The sequence below is a fragment of the Ascaphus truei genome, chromosome 3 (genome assembly GCF_040206685.1).
Source record: "Ascaphus truei isolate aAscTru1 chromosome 3, aAscTru1.hap1, whole genome shotgun sequence".
NCBI lineage: Eukaryota > Metazoa > Chordata > Amphibia > Anura > Ascaphidae > Ascaphus > Ascaphus truei.
This window is the reverse complement of record NC_134485.1, coordinates 235,527,147-235,548,499: the sequence shown is the minus strand read 5'-3', so window position 1 is coordinate 235,548,499 and position 21,353 is coordinate 235,527,147. Positions and strand designations below refer to the sequence as shown.

General features: G+C 40.7%; 1 protein-coding gene across 1 annotated transcript; it reads left to right on the top strand.

Moving 5' to 3' along the window:
• Positions 1 to 608: 608 nt before the first annotated feature.
• On the top strand, positions 609 to 20,314 carry ECRG4 (ECRG4 augurin precursor). The gene is made up of 5 exons (XM_075593366.1): positions 609 to 765; positions 9,128 to 9,255; positions 10,995 to 11,042; positions 17,982 to 18,139; positions 19,751 to 20,314. Exons 2-5 carry the CDS (start codon positions 9,159 to 9,161, stop codon positions 19,910 to 19,912), a joined length of 465 nt encoding a protein of 154 aa, XP_075449481.1. The 5' UTR covers positions 609 to 765; positions 9,128 to 9,158; the 3' UTR covers positions 19,913 to 20,314.
• Positions 20,315 to 21,353: the final 1,039 nt, after the last annotated feature.

Genomic DNA, 21,353 nt, shown 5'->3' with positions numbered 1-21,353 from the left:
TCTTAGTTCTGAGCCCCGATAGGGCAGTACAGGCCTAGTCCCACCCACCCCTGTCACTCAAGGGTGCTGCTTACTGCAGGGGAAACCCCGGATTAACCCTAACAGTGTCTGCACTGGTACTAGGGTTTATGTGTTAGGCAGGATAGATTAGTAGTCAAGAGGATACATGGCTACACACATATGAACTTTAGTATTGAACTCAGAAGGCAAAGCGACTCAAACTTTGCCCCTTCTTTTTCCACTTCCAAAAAAATTAAGCTATTCAATTGATTGGCCATGAATTTTCATTGAATTAACTTGGCTAAAATCAAGATAATTAAACAAGGATACGTGGCAATATTGTACAAATCTTCATACAATTCAGTCCAACAATTCATAATGGTAAAAACAAATACTTCGAAAATGCAGTGGCATTGACATTAATAGAGAGGTAAACGTTTTCTCCATGCTACATCTGCTTGCAATCACAATTTAAGATATGGTACTTGCCATTAAGCAGAAACCTGATTCTCCAGCCTTAGGATTCGAAGCCAACGTTTTCAGCGATGGTCTGGCATTCATAAGCAAGGGTTTTTTAAAAAAAAAAATAAAAGTGCCTTTCATACGAGTTCACCTCCCGTCCTTTCACTGCACCGTTCCTAGTCTTCATTCCACTACTTTCATGAGCAGTGCGTATGTAAGGATCATCTTGTTCAGCAGAGGAATACAAGCCACCTTTGTACTGACAGGCATTTGGAAAGGACATAACAAACTTCTTATTCTGAGGTAACTTGATAATAAGTTAGCTTCTTTTTTTTTGGAATGAGAAGGATGCTAAAAAAAAAATGATGATGGTTCCAGCACATAATGGGGCAGTTTGTTTAGCATTTTACTTCAATTATCTTGTAAATCCTGCAGTGCAAATATTTGTTTGTCTTGGTATCATTTTAACATGGCAGGAAGCAGTATGGAGAAATTCAGAGAGCAGGATGCATCATCTAGACTAGGGATGCTATTATGGTGTAATATGTTTGTACAATACAATGTACTGATTACATTTCTTACTGTATATAAAAAGTCTTTAGGAGATATTGAGTATGGTGTTTTGCTGTTTCCTTTGTCTGATTTGAAAGTACAATTGTCTTACAATGAAGGAAACATCTATGTTAAGTAATATCCATCCATTTGAATCTGAAGACATGCTCCCTATTGATGTTTTAAAAAAAAAAAAAAAAAAACATTTTAAATACTATTCAACATTGAGAGCAAAGGTTGAAGAAAATCTCAGATCTGCAAATACAAGCTGATAACATGCAACAATGTGTACAGTAGGTAGGAAAATATTTAAACAAATCCAGTGCTTTCTGGAGTTGAAAGCAATGTATGGGCTACTTACACTCATTGTGTTCTATGGAATGAATTTAGAGTTTAAGAGTAATCATAAATATTAGCGGTGGTGTTAAGTTTAGCCCAATTCCATTGCAATTTCTTGTATTACAATCTGATTTAGAGTTAGAGTTAGAGTTATGAGGTCTTTGATTAGCAGCCCCATTGGCTATACTTAATTTTAACACCTTCCATAATTTGTCTGTGTATTGTTTGCACTTATTTGCATCACCACATGTCCTTAAAAATGATATTTTTCTAGGACCGGTATCTGCAAAAGAAAACTTAACTGTAACAGAGAAAAATATGAATAATGAATACATTGTTTCCCTTTTTCTCGGAGATCCCAGGTTTAATGAAAAATGTATTTTATTTAACAGAGCGTAATATGGGAACAATTAGAAAGTATCTATTTATGCTGTATTGTAATCTCTGCCATAATCATAACTTGCAAGGAGTTTCAACCAAACCTGTCATCTGAATGGATTAAGTCGGATATTCACTGAAGTCTGTCAAGCTCATTGCTTCAAGCAATTAATGAGACTGCCCTCCACCGTGTCCCATTTACTACAATAAATGAAACTTTTTACCTGATCAATACAGGCACCACATTATTCTACTGTATATTTAAAGTTTTTCTTTTGACCTTTAAAATGTGTTAACTAATCTATTAAATGAGAATTCATCAATATACACAGAACTTTGACAGTGCTTCCAGAAACTATATAACTGTGCTCCTTCAATTTCCAATAAAATGTATCCCTCCATTCTTCCTCATAGGAGCTGCATGTAACAGATGCAACAGCCACACAATCAAAAGTGTGGAACGAGTTCTTAAGCTGTGCACGATACATACCAGACAGATTTAGTGTGCACATTGTGGGTGGGAATGCTTAGCCAGAGGGCGCCACATAGACAATGATTGACACTGACTGCCATGTCATCTTCTGACAGTGTATTTCAGTATTAGATGATATCGTTCTTATTTGGACCAACTATTGATATTATCGGACAAGCTTTCAAGAGTTCGCTCTCTTCCTCATCTTTGACAATACTGTTTTACAGAGATTCCATGAGTTTAACACAGCTGTGTGGGCTAAAGCAGATGAGGGAGAGAAGGAATGGCAGAGGGAACAGTAAATATACAGACAGAGCAATAAATGGATGAAAAGGATAGTGAGAAATAGGATCAAGCGCCCATCAGCAGTGCGATAGGGGGGGGGGGGGGGGAGAGAGAGAGAAGGGGATACATTGTAAAATTAACAGAGGCCGGGAGAAACATTCTTATAGTGTGTAACAAAAAGACACAAAATAAGTAATGGTATGTTTGTATGTATATCTTTACTTGTATACCGCCATCTACAGTATGTACATCACGGTAACTGGTAGCTGGTTCGCCTCATTGGTGACGCTATTGCGAGCAGCAAAAACAAATTTGCTTGCTCTAAGCGCCGAGCGGGCACAGGCGCTTGCTCACGCTGGCCACACACATTGTCGCAATGTGTTTCATTTTGTCCAGAGTGCGCACGCCTGCCCGCTCTTCGACCACCCTGGTAAGAGTTGCAGCTGAATGTGTATTTAGTCTCCTACGAGGAGTTTATTTTAACTGACTGGCACTGAGTTTGGAGCAGGGGAGATAATCCAAGGATGGGAAGGGGGAAAAAAAGGGAGGGGTAGGGGATGCTCCCGCATCAGCAGGTAAGTGAGTGATAAGTAGTATGTCAGGCAAAATGCCGGTGCAAAAGAGGAAAAATATATATAGCTGAAAAAAAGAGAAAAAGATCCTCCTTGAATGCACTCGGATTGGCCAGTGATTGATGATAATGAGTGTATTTAAAAACCTTTTAATCACAAGAGAAGGTTTAAAATAGGATTGTATAGAGGGGCATGGTATATATAATCCAGGGCCAGCCCCTAGTAGGCAAACCAAACAAAATCATCCTCACTTGAGAGGAGATATAAGTATGACAACACCTTAATGTGGAACTGTGTCGCTCAGACAATCCCCATTACTATAATACCAGAATCGACGGCCCATAAGCCGTATGGAAATCCTTTTATCAATAATTCAATGAACCTAAAATGGTATAGGTCATTGAAGCTAAGTCTGGAAGGGTGATTATCTTACACCGAATGGACAGATGGTATATATCTGGATGATGTCCCTAGTCCACTTAAGCGGTGTGTACAACAAATAAACAAAACATGGTGAAAACAATAACAACGCAACAAAGATGATCATCATAAAAATGGAAACTCAACCACCATATGCATGTAGTAGTGGGATGCGTAGCTGAATAGTGTGTAGGCTCTGTAAAGGGCAAGCACAAAGTGTGCTATCGGAAACGCCCTGAGGCACGGTTCGAGGACCGTATCCAGTTATAGCCTCATGTATGTAATGGTGGGATGCGTAGCTGAATAGTGTGTGAGCTCTGCAGAGGGCAAGCACAAAGTGTGCTAACGGAGAACGCCCTGAGGCACGGTTCAAAAGACCGTATCCAGTTATAGCCTCTGTGTACTGGTGGTGTTTAATACAGAGATCAAAATCACAGGTAGCCTCTCTAGAGTCCGGAAATAAACGCTGATCAGACCTAATACTTATAAGTTACTGATAGGTACAAGGGGGTAAGGAACAGCCTGACTCATAAGTCATATTGAGTCTCCCTCTAAGCAAGTAAATATAGATTGCTAGGGCTGATCATGGTCTGTGACCAGTTCCCCTGATTACACCTCCCTCCCTAAGCACCTCCCTCCCTGGAGCAGGGGAACCTGGTTCAATTCCCGGTGTTGGCTCCTTGTCAACTTGGGCAAATCACCTTATCTCTCAGTGCCCCAGGCACCAAAAACATAGATTGTAAGCTCCACAGGGCAGGGACCTGTGCCTGCAAAATGTTTCTGTAAAGCGCTACGTAAAACTAGCAGTGCTATACAAGAACATGCTGCTATTATTATTATTATTATTATTATTATTATTATTATTAGTGTATTATTTATCCCTGTAAATAAACCCCAAAGAGATAAATACTGTTTCCTGTCTTACTCTGGGACTAAAAGATGCTACAATGTGGTGTGGGCATCACATTTGGTGGAGTTTAATGCGGGCAGTCCAAAAGGCACTGAGCAGTGAAAACTGTGGGTTTGAAAATAAATGCGGGATTTAAAATGGCCACCCAACTGACGTGAAAAAACTAATTCTGCAAGTAAAGTCCTGTCGTGCTTACAGGATATACAGGGAAAGATATGAAGAATTGAGGAAATAGCACCTCCAGAGGTCAAGATGAAGAATACACCTTAAAGTATAAAATGGAGGATACATGTGTAATGTGACTGGCCACACAAAACAATGTCCTTTAAGGAATGGGTATACCGGCGTGGTCCCGCAAAAGGAACTGCATCAGAAATGTTTATGGTGTGAAAATCTGGACCACACCAAACACTGTCTCTTCAGGCTGGATGAGGATGATGATGATGATGATGATGAGGAGGACTCCTATGGGGCCCCACGAAAAGGACAGTCTCCATTTACAGCAGACGCTCCAGAAATTTTTTACCCGGTGTGTACAGGAAGGCGTGGGTCAGAAAAGACCAGAGATGAGCTACAGCCCAGAGCGCTTGGCGCAATCGTCACAGGAAGGATGACTAGCCTTGGGATGACAAAGGCTACCGCTTCCGCCATATACAGATAGCCGAGCAAGTCAGAGAAAATGAGTACTGACTGGAAACTGTACTATGAGATGTCCCAGAAAGACGTTCAAAACTTCATCACAGAGTTAGAAGTTTCTCAGCAAGAGTCTTGCGCGTTCAAAGCAGAGCTTGATAAGATAACGAAAGAGATACACACCCTCAGCACAGAGCTGGAACCCTCACACCATGAGGTCCACGCTCTCAGCTTAGGTCTGTGAATTGAAGAATGCTGAGGAAGAAAACCTGATTTGTTTAGAGATGGTAAAAAAAGCAAATACAAGTCTGACACAGAAAAATTCAGACTTAACTGACCAGGTCAGTGAAGGAAGTAAGAAGCTTCGCCAAGCAGGAAAAGTGAAGAAGCAATTGATCCAGGAAACGTTAGAAGTACAGGAAGAAAGGGTCCAGGCTGCTGACAAAGTACAAGTGCTACAGGAACGTCTGAGTACCCAGTATGTCCCCACAGAGCAGCATGAGGAGCTGAAGGCCACGCTGAGCATCACCAGAGCATCGCTGGAGGCGGAGCTTAAATGCCAGGTGACTGTAAGAGAGGAAGAGGGAAAAGGTTCAGAAACTGGAGCCAGAGATGGAGAAGCAGAGAGAAGAAGCTCCATCCCCATGAGTCAGTATGCCAAGGAGAAAGAGGCCTGGAAAACAGAAGCAGCGGCGAGCCTAGCAACAAAATCTGCAGAGCTTCAAAATATGAAGGCGGTGCTGATGCAAAACCAGAGCAAGCACCGGGAAGAAGTGAAGGCCCTGAGAGGGGACTTGCAGGATCAAACTGAAAAACTGCAGACTCAGATTGTTAAGCGCAAGATACAGCTTACCGAGAGGGAGGAGGTGTCCGTCCGTCAGGTGGCCTGCCTGACATTGCGCAATGAAACCGAGATGGCCGATACCTGCAAGCTGCTGGACCACACAGCCAGTGGGAGGGCCCAGCTGGAGCTGGACAAGGTCCGGGAGGAGCACCGGCAGCTACAGGTCAGAAATAGAGAACAGGGAACAGGCTTAAGCCTTACGCTGAATCAGCTGACAGATGTGGAATCGCAACTCAAATCTAAAGAAGCTTAACTAACATGCTCCTCATAGAAAGGAAGGATGCAAGATCGTGCTGAAGTGGAGACGTCTGCTCCAAACCCTGGAGTAACAGATAAGCGAAACCCTTTATTGCTGTGTTCAGAGACTTTATATGTTCAGCTATAATAGTACCTGTTTGGGGTGTTAACCAGCTTAGCTATTCATCCAGTTAGTAAGGGTTGCAGCTGAATGTGTAGTTAGTCTCCTATGAGGAGTAGGAGTTTATTTTATGATTTTGTTTTGACTTAAAGGGACGGTGGACCTGTTAGTGTATTATTTATCCCTGTAAATAAACCCCAAATAGAGAAATACTGTTTCCTGCCTTAATCTGGGACTAAAAGATACTACAATGTGGTGTGGGCATCACAATATAAACACACACACATAAATATATTCACACACACTAACTTTTGGCCTGCCTCTCTCCCTCACAGTGCTTCCGGTGGCTGCGGGGAGCCTAGCCAGTGTTGGTCGGGCCTCTTATCGCTGCCGGGCATCTCCCCAGCTGCTGGCCTGTGTTCTACACAGTCCCACGCCGGGACTCTCTGTGACATCAGCATGTGCCAAAAGTGTGTGCCAGCATCAGAGAGGCTCGGCGTGGGACAGTGCAGGAGGCAGGCCAGCAGCTGGAGAGCTGGGGCAGGCCCCCACGCAGCCACCAGCAGGACGGTGAGGGAGAGAGGCAGCAGTTGGGGAGTGGAAGCCTGCGGACGGAAGAGAGCCATATATAGGTGCGAAAAGAGCTGTAGGTTGCCGACCCCTGCCCTAGTGGGAATGTGAAAAATAATCTAAGATCTGCAACCTATGCTGACAGAGGATGACACATTGAAATACATCTTCCTCAAACCTCCCATCCTTGCAATCCGGCAACCGCCAAACCTCAGACAGAGGTTAGTCAACAGAAAACTTCATAATGAAGTCAAGGACTCTGAGAATGGCATAAAACCATTTAACACAACATAGAAACATATATACCAAGACCCCACAGTCAGTCGCCAACAGAGAACATTCTATGTTAAAGCATCATACTGCTGCACATCCAGGAATGTGGTATGTATGTAAAAATTTTGCCAGACTTACTGTTGTTGGTGCCATGGACAAACATGCTTAAGTCCGCGGAACAAAGAACAGTATGTTTTGTACTGTTGTGTGGCCCGGGAGGATTAACTTTGCGGGGTCCGTGCTTCTGAATGGGACCCCTACAGCGTTAATCTTCTGGGGTCAGAGAGTCTGGAAGAGCTGCTCAGAGGAGTCCCAGAGAGTCTGTCACGGTGTCTCCCAATAGCAGCTCTGAACGTGAGGCAGTGAGAAGCCGTCTCCAGTCTGTATCCAGCCCCTTGAGGATGTAGATGCCTGAATATGGTCCTATAATACCTCCCTCATTACATAGATACCCATATTCAGGCATCTGCATCTTCAAGAGGCAGGGGGGAGGGAGGGATCAGACATCCCCACTACATTCACATAGGCTGCCACTATGATGTATATTTAAAGTCAGGGTACAGTAAGTGTTTCGTCAAATGGTATGAAATGCTAGCCTGTAAATTAAACTGCTCCTTCCTACAAGTCCCTGAGGAAATGTACCCAGAGATTCATAGCACACACTGATGCTGGCTATTTTGTCCCATTTAAAATTTCTAGCAGTCGGTTTGGAGAAGTGTAGATGTAATGCCTTATATTGGACCAACATAAGGAATCTTATTATATTGAGGTGTATGCAAACTATTGAAACACCATTTACCTACTTACATTTACTATAGTGCACCGGATAAATTGTAACCAAAAAAAGAGACTTGTGAGGTCTCATACGCTAGTGCTTTAAGGACTCGATGTACTAACTTCTCCTGGATAACAAACTGGGACAAAACCAGTGCAAAAAAAAAAAACATATTTCTCAAAGGAATTAATAAAACTACCAACTAAAGAGTTCATAGATTTCTCTGGTGGTTATCACAGCCTACAACAAACTACTGATGCTACGGCTTAAGCAACTTCCTCATAACATAGCGCAATGCGCTTTGCCTGTTAAGCAGCCCAAAAATATATGTGGTGACAAATGTTTTTTTCCACCATATTTTTTCTGTATTTGTGCTTTTTTATATAGTAATTTAAGTCTGTGTAGACAGTCTTGGATTATGTGTGTGTGAAATCATAATGAAGGTTGTAACTGGGGCACAGTTAAAATAATGCAATTTTTTTTTTTAGTAGTGGACGTCTAATTTCTTCAATTTTTGGTTTCTCCTGCTTAACTAATAATATAATTACTTTGTTTGTAACCACCTATTTAAATTTTTAAAATTTTTATTTTAAATGACATGTATTTGGTGTTTTTAATAATATGTTCTAAATAATAAAATGTTCCCACTTTTGTCCTGTCACGTTGCCTTTGTTGACTAATATGATCCATTCTTGCGATGCCTGACACGAGTTACAGTAATCCACAATCTATTCATTTATTTTAAAATGTAGTCATGTTTTATGCAAATCAATAGAGACAAGTGTAAAGTTAAGGTAGATTTGATTTAAAAAAAAGTTGATTTGGTTTTTACTTGTGCTGTGGTGCAGATTTTTTTTTTTTAATATAAATTAAGCCTACCTGTTCCGCACCGCGCTTCTGAGAGAAGAAAGGAAAATATTTACTAATTGCATAAATCCAATCTGATTTTATTTTCCTAAACTAAAATATTTAGATTTATAGTACAATATATTCACAGTTTGTGAATACTCCAGTCAATATGTACATAAATCATTGAAAGCAGCTCCAAGGGAAACAGAGCGGTACAAGTAATGTTTTTCCTCTTAGGCACCATGTTTACACACTGTGCTGGCTAGGATCATTACTGCCAGCATTCATTAGAATGACCCAAAGTAGCCTTCCACATTAAAGAGGCCACTGTTGAAAAGATCAGTGTTGGGCCTCCCGTTAGTTCCCACCTTCTTTATGTTTTCCCGAGATGGGAAGGTTTATCTGTTTTCTCTCTGTATACTGCGTGTGCTATAGGTGACAGACAAAAGGGACCTGTGCAAAGGCGATGTTGCTGCCCAGTAACAGAAGCAGATTCTTACGACCACAGTATGGAATCTCCTTGGTGGTTCTGATTTTTGTCCTCGTTCTATTCTTATGTCCTGGTAAGTAGCAGATTTTCGATTCTTTTACCATACGATGCCATGATACCACTCACCTCCCATGTACTTTGGGGAGATGCAACTTAATTTTCATGTACAGCGAGAGAATAAAAATCACACACGTCACACAGATATTTTTTTATAATGTTCATCACCTGACCTTTACCACATAAACCACAGACATAACTTGCACTCTTCCACAATGTAAACTATAATAACCAAGGTGACGTAAAAATAACTGAATACTAAATACTTATTGCACATAGAATTTTAATTCAATTAAACTGCACCACAGAGGGCCTTTGTTCTCTTTTCTTAGCATGCACTTCTCACAAATTCCTTAAAACAAGATGTGATATTGCATTCATTTCGTGTATGTGAGTGCATTTTTCTACCAAACTTGAAAAGTTTTAAAATACACAATATTTGCTTTAAACTTGACACACAAGTGTTTGTTTTCTGATCGTTTTAAGGTTTTTTGGGGGGGCTTGATGCCAACAAAAAATAGATTTAGGACAGATATTGGCAACACAGGCGGAACAAATTTATTAAAGTGCCATATTTCAGTCATTTAGTGTTCACTAAATAGTTTTAAAGCTGCAGTTCAAGCTGCCATATTTAAAATATATATATATATATTTTTTTTTTCCCATTCAATATGTGCATCAATACACTTGTATCACTGACAAGTGATTAGCGAAGCTGCAGATCGATCCGTTCTCCTTTAATCGACTGTAATAGAGTGCTTGCTCAGGGTTATTTAATTCAGTTCTTGCACAGTATTTTGGGCAATGTAGTTCCTAGAATATGATTGGCTGGGCAGTTACTAGATAGAATTGGTTCACTGCTAGAGAGAGGGCGGGGTTCAAGAGCCAGAGCCTATCAGAAGGGGAAGGTGTCTGTCACTTTGGAAATGCTTGAACTGCTGCTTTAATGAGTGTGCTGTTGATGTAGTCTTACACATAAGGGTCTTTTGGTTGCCACTTGGAATGAGACTTGAACCATAATGATCATTTTATAATCATTATTTGAAGACCTTCTCAAAAGAGTTAGAAATAATTATATTTGAAAGTAATTTACTGGCTTTTATCATCATACACATGCTGCCAAACTTTCAGGGCGGAAAGGGCAAAATACATTGAGATTTTTATCATTCCTTAAAGAGTGATGACAATCTTGATTTCTTAGCTAGTCGTTTCTCCTACATTTTTAAAGGTGCAGTGTAAGAGGTTAACAGTTGGGATTTAAATGTTTCAACACTCAGTTTGAAAGGGACCTTGTGTTATTTTACAAACTAACTTTATCCCCAAGTGTTAATCATCAGGATATTTATGTTTAGTTTATATACATTCTGTAGTTATTTTGTTCTGTAGTGGGGGTCAGCATTATTTCCTATAGGTACCACACTGAAATTGTTTACTGGAATCCAAAACTCTATAATACATATGTAAATAGGCTGTTTACTACCAAAGCCACTCTTATTTAATGTCCTGCATTAGCAACCCCTCTCTGGTGCACAAAGCTTATGATAAGGAGCTTTGTAAATACATGCTAAAATGGCACTGGTGTCATTCATAACAAAATAAATAAATCTTAACCACATGTACTAAATGAGCCCACTGAAATACTATTGTGTACAAGGTTATTTCTCAGACATGCAAAGGTTACGTTTATCTCCCGATGATTTGCATGCTTCTGAAGCAAAAGGAATTGACAGACAATTCTATTTCTCTTATATGTAGACGTTTCAAGTGGAAATAAACTTAGGATGATTCTTCAGAAAAGAGAAGGTTGGTATATTTACATTATCCATATACTTGTGACCATGTGCAACAAGGGAAACATTTTTATTTGATTTATCTAAGAGTTAACAAAAATCTCAAATTAGACATCTATTCTAATAATAGATTCTAATAGAAATCTATTAAAATTTTTCAGGAAAATTGAATTATTCTTAGTGGTTTTTAAAATCCACAGTGGAGGTCACCAAAACTGTGCATAAAATGTATGGGGAAAAGACCTACCTTAAAGAGAGGAGATAGGTAAATAAACTTTCAAATATATGATCAACAATACAGTAGATTCAAAGGATGGTAAACACTTACTACATAACAAATCAGAATCCAAATTACCCAGGGAGCCCATTAACACAACTTTCAAAGATGGTGCTTTCACTGTACAACAGAAATCCTGAATAGTAGAATCAACCTCGACTTTCATAGAGGACAAAGCAGAGCACTAAACTCACCATCCAGTACAGACATAATCATTGTCCAAACTTCTCATCGGATCCGGAATATACCAAAGTAACTACAGCTGAACCCCGTTATAACACGGTCCTCGGGGTCCACAGAATGAGACAGCGTGATAACCGGGATCGCGTTATAAAACTTCACTGCGCGAGGACTTAGGCTGAGCTCAGACAGACTGCTACGCTACCGTGCCTCTCTGCTGGTCGATGTGTGCTCATCCCCAGCAGACAGAATGATGCGATTGGAGATGGGACTTTAAAAAAAGCAAAAAACCTGTGTGTTTGTGATTGGGTGGCGAAGTACATGTGACGTGGCTGCCGCTTGAAATCATAACTCAAGTGCAGCGGCGTCAAAGCTGTACTTTGCCGCCGGGTGTCGTTTTCAATTTCAAAACTCCCACCCACCAAAGCGAGAGAGTGGCAAACCGCATGAAAGCGCGCGCACATCGCAGCCTGCCTGAAAATTGAGGTTTTTAAAATCGGGAGCCACGTTCACACCGTGTTATAAGCGGATCGCGCTATAATGGTGTTGAGCTGTACCATGACACGGGGGCTTATTCTATATTTGCAAAAGCAGCCGATCGGGACGTTTGTGGCAGAAATGCAACATAATTTATTCCCATAATTAAAAAAAAAGTGAAAATAAAAGCGCCCGAACAGGTTCGGCGTCTAAACCACCATCTTCATGGGGCTATGTTGAATCGGAAGTGGCCATGATGTATAGAGAAAAGACAAACAATCCCAATGCTACATCCAACATGACAAATGATATAGTTAAATACTTACCTGTATCTCTTCTCAGAAGTGAGGGTCACTTAGTTAAATGCATTGTAAGCTTGCAGATCCCACCAAGGTGTGCCCCCTTTTTCTGCAGGTCCTAACACCATCTTTGTGAACATTCTCTTTACCTCTCCAAAGATAGTGCAAGCTTACAATGCTGTGGTCAAAGAACTTACTATAACCAAGTGACCCTCATTTATGACAAGCGATACAGATAAGTATTTAACCGTGTCACATATTGGATGTATCATTGGCATTTTCTGTCTTTTGTTGTATACATTGTCACAATCCCAGTAGCACTCCTTTGTGACACAGTACAGGGGAGCGCAATCTTTTTCCCCTGCGCCCCCTCCCTCCTCTTTGCCGTGGTTCCCGGCGTTTGGGCGTCATGACGTCACGGTGCCATAGCAACGTGACATCACATGACCCTGTGGCGTTATTTGATGCCATGTTGCCATGGCGGCGCGTCTCCAAATGCCGGCTGAACCATGGTAAGTAAGGTTTACAGAGGCCTTCGCCGCTTCCCCGGCACTTAATTTAGCAGCGTGCGCCCCCGCAGTTAATCTCGTGCCCCCCAGTTTGCGCACCGCTGACATAGTATATATGGTGAGGTGGGTTTGGGTTTTGAGCTTACAGGGGAGCTGTGCATGGTGCTTATAAAAGATAAAGACGTATGAAAAATTACAAAAGATGCGCCAATCGGAATTAGAGATGAACCCCCTCTGGACCCAGAGCTTTAAACTCTTGTATCCAATGAACATTTCTCTGCAACAAAAGTTTAATTGTATCACTCTCACTGTGCTTGTGTCCCTCTTTCCAAACTCACACATTTTAATTAACAGAAACAAAAATGTTCATAGGATTAAATTCCTCTCTGGCCATGCTTAAATTATGCATTGCCCTATTTTATGGCTGACTTGTGCTCACTAATACAGTCATTTAATACAACATACACACATATACATCTTGGCACATGGACAGGTGAGCATGTAAATCAGAAGAGGCACTAGATCAATGAATACATTGCTTGAAATAGATTATTTACCCATGAATGGATGCATCACATTTTGAATTACTATTGTATGAATACAGAGCAGTGTCCACATCGATTATAGCCTTTAGGTTGTACATTTTGCAAAGTCTTTGTGGGTTTGGATTTGCAATGAACAGATGTTAATCTATTGCCTAAGTTTTTAGCTCTCTTGTAGATAAACCATGAGGGCATGTTAATAATATCCTTAATCTTTTTCTCACAATTCAGTATATGCCAAATTTTAAGAATAATTGACTCAATTACATTACAGTCATTAGTATGTGGAAGATTACATCTCTACACTGTTTTTCTTTTTTTTTTTACTGACTCTCGACATATTGCCTATACTTTCCTGTATTTTATAAATCAACTTGAGAATATCCATGTTCAATAAATCTCTGAGAAAGGGATCAAGCTTGTATATTGTATTCCACATATGATCTCCATATTCTATGCAGTCTGTAGAATTGTTTCGTGGGAATATTACTTTATGTGTAGGGGATGCGCAGAATCAAAGTAGAGAATTAACCATATAAATGGATGTAGTTAATAAATCATCCTGTACTGTAATAGGAATATCCAAAATGATATGCTCTTGTGATCATATTGTAATGTGAACCTGAGACCCCCAAAGCAGTTATCAGAACTAAATTCTAGCAACATCTGCTCAGTACCCCTCTAAACAGATCGATGTATTGGGACCACCTAACAATCCAATCTGAAAAATCATTCAATTACCCAACAGAGATTGAGAACCATAGTCACCCCCACCAATCTTCTTCACCTGAAGGCAAAAAAGTCAAATTTAAAAAGACGTTGAATTTAATCCGAGTTAAGAGAATTACTATCTTCCCAAACGTTTTCCATAATTCTAATAACCTGTGTATGGGGGAATGTTCATGTAAGAGCATTGGTGGACAACAGGATATACTTAAAGGCCTGTGTGTGGCCCTTGAGCTCTCAAAAGGGCTACACGGCCTCCCCCGCTGTAATTTAGTCTGATTTATATTAACATAACCCCATCGCAGATGGCGGTGTAGATGCCATGGTTTGAAATTGGTTTCTGATTGTTTTTAATGATGTTCAGTACATATAAAAGTAATAAAGTGAACACAGGCGCAAACAAATATAAAGGAAACACTAATAATAAGTGACTTAATAAATACTTAAATAAGTGAATAAATAGTAATAATAATGTTAATACAGTTTCACCCGCTGCTCCGAACCCACTGGAAGGGGCAGTCTTCACTCTTCCCCCACAGTAACAGCAGAAAACACAAAATCCAAGGGGAGCATGGGGAGGAAACAAAAATAAATTTAAGTGCAGCAGAATAGCAATGTGGAAAAAAAGCCTCCAAACGACTTGGCTCTAATAGAATGACTACTTACAAGATGTAAGAGTCAAAACAACAGGGTTGACTCATACAGTCAGTGGTTGGTAGATGGTAAAGTTGTCATCTGAGTGGATCAGGTTCTCAGGAGGATATGGCCCAATGTCAAGAGAAAGAAACTGGCATAGCGCAGATCAACCAAGGTAAAAAAGTTTATAGCAATAAAAGTAATATACTCACAATCTAACAATAAAAAACGGGCATGTCACACTGCAATAGTGTAAGAGAGGATAACTGCAGCCAGCTGGTTCACCATCCCGCAACGCTCCCCACTTCTCTGTCTCTGCCTCTGGTCAGCTGTAACACTGCTCCGTCTGGCGTCTGCCGTCAGATCCGGGTCCGTCGCTGGGTAAGGGCTGGATCTTCCGAGACTCTTCTTCTGATGGCTCCGTTCTGAATAAGACTCCCACTCTACGCGTTTCGCCACGTGTTAGCGTCGGCTTCGTCAGGAGTGTGGAGTCTCATAGTACAGGGCTAACTTAAATAGCTTGGTGGTCCAATTAATGATCAGGAACATGCTGTTCCTTAAAGCGCTAATGGGGTGACTAATACTGTTGTAATTCACTTATACAAAGAACACAGACATTGATGGGGTTAAAATCTCAATGCAGCAGACATGTGTGTTTAGAACATAAGATCAAAATCAGCATATCATAAAATAACTCATTAAAGGGATACTATATAAATCTATGATGTGTGTGTATGGCAGTGCAATGTTTGTCCACTGGGACACTATTTCCCCATTGTTTGCACTGCCATACACACACATCATAGATTGATATAGTATCCCTTTAATGAGTTATTTTATGATATGCTGATTTTGATCTTATGTTCTAAACACACATCTGCTGCATTGAGATTTTAACCCCATCAATGTCTGTGTTCTTTGTATAAGTGAATTAGAACAGTTTTAGTCACCCCATTAGAGCTTTAAGGAACAGCATGTTCCTGATCATTAATTGGACCACCAAGCTATTTAAGTTAGCCCTGTACTATGAGACTCCACTCTGCTGAAGAAGCCGACGCTAACACGTGGCGAAACGCGTAGAGTGGGAGTTTTAGGCCTTGGCCATGTTTGGCGCTTGCTGGCAGAAGCGTGCTGACGCGCGCTCCCGCTCAGCACTGAGCCCCTACAGCCGCAATTAGAGCGGCTTTAGTAGGGGCTCACCTGTGCTTCCGCGCGCTTGCGGAAGCGCAGGTCTTAGGGGAATTTAAAATTCCCCCGCTTGCCGGCGAGACAGGCCGGTCACGTGAGCGGTTTGCCCAATGAGGGCGCACCAGCTCCGTGACGTCACTGGCCCGCCCCCGGCCAGTGACGCGCCCGCCCCCGGCCTGCCCCCTGACGGTCTGTCCCCCTTCTGCCCAATCCCTGTTCCCCTTCTGCCACGATCCCTGTCCCCCTTCTGCCCCGATCCCTGTCCCCCTTCTGCCCCGATCCCTGTCCCCCTTCTGCCCCGATCCATGTCCCCCTTCTGCCCCGATCCCTGTCCCCCTTTTGCCCCGATCCATGTCTCCCTTCTGCCTCGATCCATGTCTCCTGTGTGTGCATGCATTGTGTGTGTGTGTGTGTGCATGTGTGTGCATGTGTGTGTGTGTATGCATATGTGTGTGTGTGTGTGTATGCATGTGTATGTGTATGCGTGTGTGTGTGTGTGTATGTATATGTGTGTGTGTATGTTTATGCATGTGTGTGTGTGTGTATGCATGTGTGTATGTGTATGCATGTATGCATGGTATGTGTATGCATGTGCGCACGCGTGTGTGCGTGCGTGCGCGTGCGTGAATATATTTATCAAAGTTGCACAATGTTAATAAATAATTTATTCTCACGTCTTTTTTAATTTTTAAAATATTATATAATACACACACACACACACACACACACACACACACACACACACACACACACACACACGTACGTTCCCCAGTGACACACAAACACACAGACCACTTCAAAGTGACACACACACACACTGACAGCTACCAAGTGACACACACACACACAGTGATACCCGCCTCCCAAGCGCTTGCTGTCTCCTCTGTCAGGACAGCAAAAAGCTCCTGGTAGAGCGAGCGGCAGCAAGCGAGAGCGAGCAGCAGCACCTAAGCGCTTACTATGTCCCAGGCCTCATTCAGAACAGAGCCATCAGAAGAGGAGTCTCGGAAGATCCAGCCCTTACCCAGCGACGGACCCGGATCTGACGGCAGACTCCAGACGGAGCAGTGTTACAGCTGACCGAAGGCAGAGACAGAGAAGTGGGGAGCGTTGCGGGATGGTGAGCCAGCTGGCTGCAGTTATCCTCTCTTACACTATTGCAATGTGACATGCCCGTTTTTTATTGTTAGATTGTGAGTATATTACTTTTATTGCTATAAACTTTTTTACCTTGGTTGATCTGCGCTATGCCAGTTTCTTTCTCTTGACATTGGGCCATATCCTCCTGAGAACCTGATCCACTCAGATGACAACTTTACCATCTACCAACCACTGACTGTATGAGTCAACCCTGTTGTTTTGACTCTTACATCCTGTAAGTAGTCATTCTATTAGAGCCAAGTCGTTTGGAGGCTTTTTTTCCACATTGCTATTCTGCTGCACTTAAATTTATTTTTGTTTCCTCCCCATGCTCCCCTTGGATTTTGTGTTTTCTGCCGTTCAGTAAATATAAAACATTTTTTATTTACCTCTGAGCTACAACTTATGTTGGCAGTATATATCCCTCACACTTCAGTTGAGTAGATATACTGTAGACGACTAGAGGAGATATGGATTGTAGCCACTGTTTCTTACCACCAAAAATGCCAGGTGAGAGAGGACTAAGTCATAGTAGCATGCATCATAGCTACTTCGGTGTCTGCCAGATCCTGTGTCCTGGTGTTTGGACTTCTTTATCCAGAAGGGACATAGGCAGAGTGGTCACTGTTTTTTCCTCTCTAAAAAGTTAGGTGGAGTAGACTATAAAATAAATAATAAAACATGACAAGCAGACATTTTGCCCATATTTCTGCCACATGAGTGTTACTGCACTTACGTTATTGTTTTTTAGGACTGTCCTTCCCCAACAAGGTATGAAGTTGGATTTTTATTTTGTTCCTTACTAGGCCCACTACTCTCCTGAAGATAATGAAATCAAACATAATTACCAATGTTTTGTGTTAGGTTGTGAGACTTCATAAAACTGAGCTTTCCTGTACCACAATCAACATTTTAAAAATATTTTGCATGGCTCTCACTTATCGTTTGTTTTCTCTTCCTACCGGGGGTTGGCTGCAGCTGCAGGACCTGCTAAAAGTGTAGTGGCTGTAGAAGAAAAGAAAGCAAATGAGTTCTTAAATACACTGAAACGTCAAAAGCGCCAACTTTGGGACAGGAGTCGACCTGAAGTGCAACAGTGGTACCAACAATTCCTGTACATGGGCTTTGATGAAACTGTAAGTGATGATCGTGGATAGTTGCAGTTTGGTATACTAATCGTTCAGGTGTAATTTAAAGCAGCAAAACGTGAAAAATCCTATATATTGTTTTTCCGTTCTGCAGTATTAGATAATACTGTCTGCGTATTTTTTTTAACGCCTAATGCCATTTTTTTTTTTCAACTTCAAATTTTTATTGAATTTTTTCATATCAAATAAAACATTGCATATTTAGAACTTTCAAATGTGGAATAAAAAAATATTCTTATCAAAATTGTAACATGTTATCTGTTTGTAAACATGCAAAAAAAAACCAAAAGACACAAAAAAAGGGGGGGGAGGGGGATAACAGGTGTGAGATCTCTGCTTCTGTTATTTTATTATTACTCCTATGGGAACTTTCTTCAATTCTTGTGTAGATGACTAACGTTCTTATCATTTCTTATATTTCTGGTTAGTCTTATTAAAAGGTGACCTATAGCTCATTCTTACTCATATTCTTACCCATACTTCAAAAGAGAACGCATTTATCTCTATCATTGCCAGATTGTGGTTCTCTCTACTCCTGGGATATCTGTCTGGGCCAACCACGGCGTCAAGACTTTTATAAATTTGGCGCCAGTGTCATTAACCAAACTGGTTAATTTTTCCATCTGGCAAATTTACCACATTCATATGGAATGACAGTCATACCCATTTTCCCATTGTTACTGTTTTCATCCGGCTGCTACAGTCCACCGACAAGTATGAAACTATTTGGTATTCCACCTGTACATATACCCATTCAAATTTAACCTTAGTGTAGGTTCTTACCGAAAACACTTATTTGTTACTCATCCTTATCCTATAGATTGGTATAGTGATCTGTGGCCTATAATATTTAAATTGTTAGAATAAAACAATTTTATTCTTAATTCACTCCTCATTACACTTACAAGTACAAAGTGCATCACTATAGGGAACCTCTCTTCTGCTATACTGTCATAAGCTTATCTCTTATTGCACCAGGCGTGATTCACTGTCTCCAGGCTGACGCACGAGCTGTCTCTCCTTCCCCCTTTCCCAACTACACTAGTGCATGCCGCACAACATTAGAATTGTGGCCATTTCGTTAAGACACAATCTGGATTTTTACAGATTTATAACAGGAGCACTAAACTATTTCCAGTATGTAGAATATTGTCACATGCTTTTATTTAAAAAAAAAAAAAAAAAGGGGGGGGGGGGGGGGGCGGGTAATGTAGTATTGCTGCTTTTGCAACGTATTATAGTAGCATTACAATAGTCTATTTTTTTTTAAAAGGTATGACGCAAGGAGTCTCCAGAGCTGAAGCGTCCATTTCAGCTGCAGGGACCCTCGGCTTCCTAAGATACTAACCTCTGTAGATTCTGCCGGTGTATGATTTTTACATTTCCAGTCGTACGCAGCCGTGATGGATGACGTTGCGGCCTCCTATTGGCTCCCATGCGGGAGATTTGAACCCCATAATGTTTACCCAGCCGGGGATGCTACCAGGGGGACTTTGGTGGGGAAAATCTTGGGAAACAACGGGTACCCTCAGCTGAAATTAATGTGGGAATCACTTCTCGTATGTTCCAGTGCCATGCTCACAATAATCTTTTTTCCAGAAATATGAAGATGATATGTCTTATTGGATGAACCAAGGTCGCGGCGGCAGCGAATACTACGGTGGTCATCACCAGCACCACTATGATGAGGACGCACCTATTGGCCCTCGCAATCCATACACCTTCAGACATGGTGCTGGGGTGAACTATGATGACTATTAGCTTTAGAAATTTAGTATTGCACTGAAAATGTTGAATATTAGCAGTAGAAGCCCCATCTTAAAATAATGAGCATTCAGTGCATTGAAATGTATAAGGAGGGTGCATTACAGGTCAGGTATACATGGCACCAAGAAGGATAGCAACCAGAACCTTTACTCACAATTGTCACTTGATCCCCATTTTACATTATCTAATTGTTTTAAAGAACTAAAAATATATACTCATCCTTAAATATAACCTATAACATATACACGATCATATAACCCTTTTCAGTTTAGCACAGCTATTTATTATGAAAATAGTACCTGTATATGGAAGCACCTTCAATGTCTAGTGACGCTCAAGGGACAGTCAACGGTTGATGGTTTTTCATGGTTATAATAAACAAATCTTGTGTTTAGCGATCATCTTGTATTTCTTCACATATACCAATGTAGCAAAACGTAGAAATTAATTTTGTACAGGAAAGAGCCTGCATATAAAGACATACAAGCATGTTTCTCTTTGGCTCACTTGTCAGGTAAGTCAACAGATGTGAGTCCCTATTTGTACATTATTAAGAGAGTAGAACATGATACCGGTTGCCTGCTATTTACAGTACCAAGATCCAGAAAGGTGTGATACAGTGATTTTTTTTGTGCTAAGAAAGTGAACTGGACTTTGGGAGGTGATTAAAATAGAAACTTTGCTCAAACCAACAGTTTAAATGGAAAAAGTGGTAACACGATTTGCTAATTAACATCTCACTTTATAGTTACCAATTCTATTATTTTAACAGATTATTTGACAATTTATGGAACATGCAATGATTTAGGTTTTGTATTGCGTCAGCAATAATTACTGCAATTAACTCAAATTGTCAAAATGAGCAGCCCCAATAGTCAATACAAATCTGAAAATACCAAGTCACTTAACGTATGTAATCAAGATGAAAAAACATCTGGCGGTCATGGTTTATTTGGAAATTAGAGAGGGGGATGCATGTCAGTGACTTGTATCCTTTTACCCATAACATATCTGTCAGGGGTGTTAGTAGTGAAGTAGGCACTTATTGATTAAGACCGTGCACAGGGAATTCTACAAAAGGGAGTAGCTAGAAGGACCTTTACTCTCCCCCTGTGTCAATTTACAATGCTGTACTTACAAAAGGTTGTTTAAAAAAAAAAAAACAAAACACAATTAAATACAAATTAACTTATCCCTTTATTATGTCACTGAAATAGGTTCATTTCATTCTTTACTATACTTGTAAATTAAACTTTTTAAACAATTAGAAAATTCCTGCATTTAAAGACATCAGGTTGCAGTATCTAAAAAGGCGATAGATAGATAGATAGATATCTATCTCTATATATATATATACTGTAGATCTCTCTCTCTCTCTCTCTCTCTCTCTCTCTCTATATATATATATATATATATATATACAGTGTTCGACAAA